The sequence below is a fragment of the Charadrius vociferus genome, unplaced genomic scaffold (genome assembly GCF_000708025.1).
Source record: "Charadrius vociferus isolate BGI_N301 unplaced genomic scaffold, ASM70802v2 scaffold838, whole genome shotgun sequence".
NCBI lineage: Eukaryota > Metazoa > Chordata > Aves > Charadriiformes > Charadriidae > Charadrius > Charadrius vociferus.
In genome coordinates, this window is record NW_009649487.1 from 844,030 (window position 1) to 850,463 (window position 6,434).

Consider the following 6,434-nt stretch of genomic DNA (forward strand, 5'->3'; position numbering starts at 1 on the left):
AAAGAAAAGAAAAGAAAAGAAAAGAAAAGAAAAGAGAAAAGAAAAGAAAAGAAAAGAAAAGAAAAGAAAAGAAAAGAAGAAAAGAAGAAAAGAAAAGAAAAGAAAAGAAAAGAAAAGAAAAGAAAAGAAAAGAAAAGAAAAGAAAAGAAAAGAAAAGAAAAGAAAAGAAAAGAAAAGAAAAGAAAAGAAAAGAAAAGAAAAGAAAAGAAAAGAAAAAAAAAAAAAAAGAAAAGAAAAGAAAAAGAGAGGCGTTTTGCTAAAAATGAGCCCAAAAATCAGGTTGCATCCATGCAGGGAAAGGGTTTTTGGGGGGTGGGGGATGCTCACCAGTGATTTTGGGGATGCCCTCCAAGCGGGGCACGGGCAGCAGCACGATGATGCCCTGGTCGGTGCCCACCCAGAGCGAACCCTGGCAGATGAGGAGACTGGTGACACGGACGTGTTTTTGACCTGCAAAAGAAGGGGAAGAAGAAAAAAAAAAGAAAAAGAAACAAAACAAAAAAAAAAAGAGGGTGAGGGATGATTTCACAGCAGCATCTTCCCCAATAACCCATCACCGGTGGATTTTTTCCCCCACAGGGAACACACTCCAGAGGTTCCCCAAATCCAAGTGGCATCTTTGCACAAAGGTCTCCGTGCCAGGAGAGCGCTACGAATATAAATAAATAAAAAGAGGAGGGGGCGAAATAAATAAATAAAAGTGAGACTTCTAATGGCAAATGAATATTTTATCGCCAGGACTTAGCACTGCACAGCGTCAGACTCGGCGAAGCAATATATCTGCGGAGATGCAACTCCGGCTTCTCTGGGAGGACTTTATTAATGACCTGTCGAGTTAAAAAGGATGAGGGAGCGCGAGTTCAAAAACGCATTAATACCCAACACTCACTCGCCCAGGAAGAAAAGGAAGTGATAAATATTTTAACATGCCCTAAAAAAAAATAAAGAGAAGGAAGAAAAAGCGACTTACACGAGTATCTTGCTTATAACTAATTACGCAATTATGTCGCTCGGTAGCTGGAACAAGGAGGGAAACAACTTTGGAAGCCCGGGGTGGGTGAGAGCCGGGTGGGTGGACACGGCTGCGAGATGGTGCTGGAGGGTGAGCCGGGGAAAACGGGGTGCGCGGGGCAGCGGGGGGCGTGCAGGGCTGCATGCATGGGTGCGAGGGTGGGCACACGGGGGTGAAGATGGGGGCGAGGATGCAGATAAGGATGCACGCACAGTGCAGAGTTGGGGTGCAAGGATGCAGGCGAGGGGGTGAAGGTGGGGGCGAGGATGCAGGCGAGGAGGTGAAGATGGGTGCAAGGATGCAGGCGAGGGGGTGAAGGTGGGGGCAAGGATGCAGGCGAGGATGCACGCAGAGGGGTGAAGATGGGTGCGAGGATGCAGGCAAGGGGATGAAGGTGGGGGCAAGGATGCAGGCAAGGGGGTGAAGACGGGTGCAAGGTTGCACGTGAGGGGATGAAGATGGGTGTAAGGATGCAGGCAAGGATGCACGCACAGGGGTGAAGATGGGTGCAAGGATGCAGGTGTGGGGATGAAAATGGGTGCAAGGATGCATGCACAGTGCAAAGATGGGGTGCGTGGATGCATGCAAGGACATATAGGTGCAAAGCTCGGGGGCACAGCTGCCCACACATGTGCAAGGATGGGGTGCATGCACAAGAGCACAAGTGCAAAGATGGGATGCATGGAGGCACGCGTGGGGATGAAGATGGGTGCGAGGACGCTGCGCAAGGACAAAGGCAGAGTGCAAAGATGGGGTACGTAGATGCACGCAAGGCGGCCCACAAGTGCAAAAGATGGCGTGCACGGATGCAAAGGTGCAAAAATGGGGTGCGAGGATGGAGTGTGTGGATGCACACACACGTGCAAGGGTGGGGTGTACAGATACGGTGCGTGCACGGGAACACAGGTGCAAAGATGGGCTGAGTGGATGCACATACGAGTGCAAAGATGCCATCAATGAGGAGAGACCCCAGAGGTCCAAGCTCAAACCTTTACACCATTAACCGGTTAAATTCTTTACACAGTTCCTCTGCAAATCAACACAGCCATAAAGCAAAGCAACACGTCTACGGGACGATGCCCCATCTTACCCGTTAATTGCAATTAAGGGCCAGGAGGAAAAGGGAGCTCACCCGGCAGGACAAAGGTGGTCCTGGTGGCGATGTTGATCTCCTGCAGATGCTCCAACGTCTCGGTGTGGAAGAGGCGGATGGAGGAGCCCGAGGAAAAGGCCATCCAGACCCCGCTGCCCGCCTTGATCATGTGCGTGACGCTGGCCTCCGTGTCCGGGTGGGCCTCGAAGGTTTGCTGCCAAAAGGGGAAGTGCGAAAAAAAGCAATCAGAAGGGTTGCTCCCCAAAATTGCTGTGAGCTTGAGCGCTCTCGCCAGGAGATGCAAAGCTGCACGGGGAGAGGACCAGAGTGACCTTGAGGTCCCATCCCTCCTCACCAGCTCCAGCTTGGGCAGAGGACACTGAGACCAACCCATCACCAAACACTTCTTGGGGTTTTTTTTTGGCTGATAACACAGCCTTTCCCACCCCTCCGGGTTTTGGTTTGGTGGTTTTGTTGTTTTTTTTTTTTTTCCCTTTTTAAAAAAGACTCATTTGCCAGACGAGATGCATCCTAAGATGGGATGAGACCTTCCTGCTTCTCTCCTGCCCCGAAAATCAGCAATTAAAGGCTCAGCCTCCCTGCAAGTGCTATTTGGGGATCACAGAGCAGTCCAGCTGCTTCCCAAGCTCCCTGCCTGACCGTTCCCCTATGAGAAACAGGATATAAACTGCAGAAAACACACCTTTTTTTTAAAAAAAAAAAAAAAATCCCCCCTGCTGCAGATTTCCCCAAATAAAAACTCATAATAGCATTGAAGGATTAAATCACTAGGAGAGAAACCTGCACGCAGCAACTTCACCTTCATGTTTCCTATGGCTTTGTAACAGTTTTTTGCTTCAAAATTTGCTTTACATATATATAGATACAAAAATATATAAAAAAGGAGCAAGTATTGATCCCCTTCCCAGAAACAACCAGCACAGAGCATCCCCCCAAAAAGCTTGCCCAAAACAGGGATGGATAGAGACTTTTAGGTGATCTCCCCCTTATTCCGCACCCCAAGTGGGATTTATTCCCTGAAGGTTTATTCCCAAGTCGCCGGTGCCATCCAGGCAGACCCAAGACCCTATAACACACCTCTCCATCAAATACTATTTACACCATCCCCCTCCCATTTTATGTTTTTCCTTCCCCCATCACTTTTCTTCTGCAAAAATTCCCACCCAGCTCCTGTCATAAATAAAATCAGAGACTGAAAACGAATCCAGTCCCCGATGCATTATTCATCCCCGACACCGCCGTTAGGCTGGATTTACGACAGCTAATACATGCAAACTAAGTTTGGGCACTAAATGTGAAAATTAAAGGTGGGAGAAAGGGTTTATTTAATTTTATTTTTTTTTTTTTTTAAAAAAAGGAACAATTCAACATTCCTTGTTTATGCAGCTGCGGGAGACGTCTCAGCATCCTCCTCCTGTGACCCAATGTCAGAGGGAAAGGACCCAAAAGTGATAAAGAGCAGCAAAAAAAGGTTGTTTTGGGGCATTGCCCAGGCAACGATGTGCCCGTGCATCCTTTGGGCCTCAAACCCGCGTGAACACCCCCCCCCAAAGCCACCCCCACGTCCTCCTGCAGATGCAGCATGAGGTGGGGTCCGGCGATGCTCCCTACCTGTGCGCGGAGGCTGGTGACATCGAGGACGGTGACCTGGTTGGCACAACTGGCCCAGAGGGTCTCATCCAACGTCAGGAGGGCTCGCACGGGGCCGGTACCCACGGCCAGGCGGGTGGGCTGCTGCGCCGGGTCCCACAGCCCCCCTAGAGCAGAGATGCCAGGGTGAAGGGGCAGAGGGGCAAGAAGATGCTCAGCAAAAAAGGAAAAAAACCCCATCTTTTGATACAGCTTAAGCCACCCTAAAGCCGATACAGCTTAAGCCACCCTAAAGCCAGCTGGGGTCGGCCACAAACCCCTCGTGTCCCCCAGCGTCCCTTTGAGCATCTTAATGCCACAACCAAAAGGCTGGGGGGGAGCTCTCACCCTCCAGCTTCAACGTGTCCCCCCAAAAGCCCCTTTGCTCCCTGAGTGAACAGCTTTTTAGCAGCAAACAACCGGGCACCTGCAACACTTGGGCACATTCCCTCACTGGAAAAAGCCAAAAATTAAATTCCTTTTTTTTTTTTTTTTTTTTTTTTTTTTTTTAATTTATTTGCTCTTGAAGCGACACTCCAGAGCCGATTCATCCGGGGCCGATGTGGAGTGTCTCTGTGAACAGCATCCAATCTGGATTGGGATGAATTCACCACCAGTGGCGGCTGAGCAGCTTCAATAGGTAATTGCTCTCCTTTTCTTATTTCCAATGCAATTTTTTTTTATTTTTTTTTTTTCTTCTAATTAAACCCACAAGATCCGAGGGATAAAAGAGCCCTCCGGGCACTTGGACCTCTGCTCCCACCGGCAGGAGGTTGCAACTGAGCTGCCTTTCAGCAAATCCTAATTTTCCCCTTAAAAAACGAGCTATTTTTGGGGAAAGCTTTTTTCCTTCCCAAAAGACGGGGAGAAGATTAAAAAAACCCCACCCCACAGCCCTGCCAGCGGCTCGCTGCCTTACACGTGCATTGATGCCATTGAGATTGAATTAAAGCCGCTTTATTAATTGGCATGCAGTGTTGCTATAAGATGGGAAAGGGGATGCGGCAGCACCCCAAAATGCAATTTAAGCGGCTTTACCAGCTCTGGTGCTGCTCACTGCAGGTTATCTCAGAGCAAATGAGGGGTTTTTATCCCAAAATAGGCCAATGCAGCACATTATTTGAGGCTCTTTCCTACCCTCTAGCGATGGAGCGAAGGTATTTAACAGCCCAGGCGAGGAGTCCCTGGGGAGGAAGGCTTCGAGCAAGCTGCCGCCTTGTGCCGAGCCAGAGCCGGGGGAAAACAAACCCCCAAAAATCAAGCTAATAAGGGAGGCGGGTCTTGCGTGAACAGGGTTTGGAGGGGATCGGTTTGGTTTATGGCATTAAAAAGGTGATTTTTATTTTGGAAGCCAAAAGCTCTAAGGCATCCTTGTGCATCTCATCATCGGATCCTCCGAGCAAACCCTTTGTTGCAGTATCAGCCCCTCACTAGGACTGTTTTCCATGGGGTTTTTTTTCCATTTTTTCCCCCCAAAACTCTTGCATTCATCCTGGTAAAATAGCAATTCCCCCCCCGCCTTGGGCTGCAAGGGGAAGATGAAATAATGTGGGGGCAAAACCAAATAAATAGAAAAACGGTGCTTTTATCACCAGTTTAGCGGCCAGCACATGTTGCTGCCTTGAAGAACCTCCTCCTCTCTGGTTTTTGGGGTGTCCCAACCCAAAAGCCCCTCACCAGGACTATTTTCCATATATTTTTCCCCCAAAACTCTTGCATTCATCCTGGTAAAATAGAAATCTGGGGTTTTTTTTTCCCCTTTGGGCTGCAAGGGGGAAGATGAAATAATGTGGGGGCAAAAACAAATACATAGAAAAAGTGCTTCTATCACCATTTTAGCGGCCAGCACACGTTGTTGTCTTGAAGAACCTCTTGATCCCTATTTTTTTGGGTGTCCCACCAAAAAAAAAACCTGTCGGAACGCATGCATGGGGGTGTCCCTCACCGTTGCTCCTGGGATAGGCGGCCACTGTCCCATCTTGCAACCCCGCAAACAGGTACTCGGGGCTGTGCTTCAAGCAGAGGACGGGTTGCATGCCCGGGCTTTTGCAGGTCAACAAGCACTGCGTCCCCGTGTCCACGCTGCCATAGACCGCGATGCTGAGGAGGGAAGGAGGGGGGGAGATGCAGGAGATCATGGTGGTCCTCAAGGTTTGGTGCCAGTGATGGCACCCAAGGATGGACGTAGAAGATGGGGGCTCACCTGCCGTCCCGTAATCCCAAGCACACAGTGGGATGCGGGGAGGAGGAGGGTTGTTCGGTGGGCAGCTGGGGGTCCTGAGTACCCACCGGTTCCCCCTCGTCTGCTTCAGGGATGTACTCCATGCACAGCACCGGCGAAGCCACCGGGAAGGACTTCACCGTCCGTGGCACGGCGCGGTTGAGGGAGAAGATCTCCACCTGCCCCCCTGCGCCTTCCTGACCCCCTCCAACCTGTGGGGACCGGAAAAATGGGTGTTAGCACCAGCCACCAGTACTGGAGAGGGGGCTTGCAGCCAGCTTGACCCAAACCTGGCAAGTTTTACCCCATTTTGGGGGGTTGTTTTGCTCACCCAGAGGTAGCCCTGCGGCAATGAGGTGCTGACAGCAGAGAAGCCCAGCAGCGAGGACTGCACGGGGTTGTGCACCGCGGCGCCGAGCTGGGGGAGAGACCAGGGCATGGTGGGGGCGTGTGGGTCC

At 50.4% G+C, this 6,434-nt stretch overlaps 1 protein-coding gene across 1 annotated transcript in view; it reads right to left on the minus strand.

Annotated features, from left to right (window-relative positions):
* ARHGEF10L (Rho guanine nucleotide exchange factor (GEF) 10-like) overlaps positions 1–6,434 on the minus strand; it is a 106,192-nt gene that overhangs the window by 87,489 nt on the left and 12,269 nt on the right. Inside the window, 6 exon segments of the mRNA XM_009889999.1 lie at positions 328–450; positions 2,145–2,319; positions 3,738–3,883; positions 5,701–5,855; positions 5,959–6,188; positions 6,308–6,399. Of these exon segments, the coding sequence (XP_009888301.1) occupies positions 328–450; positions 2,145–2,319; positions 3,738–3,883; positions 5,701–5,855; positions 5,959–6,188; positions 6,308–6,399 (921 nt within the window).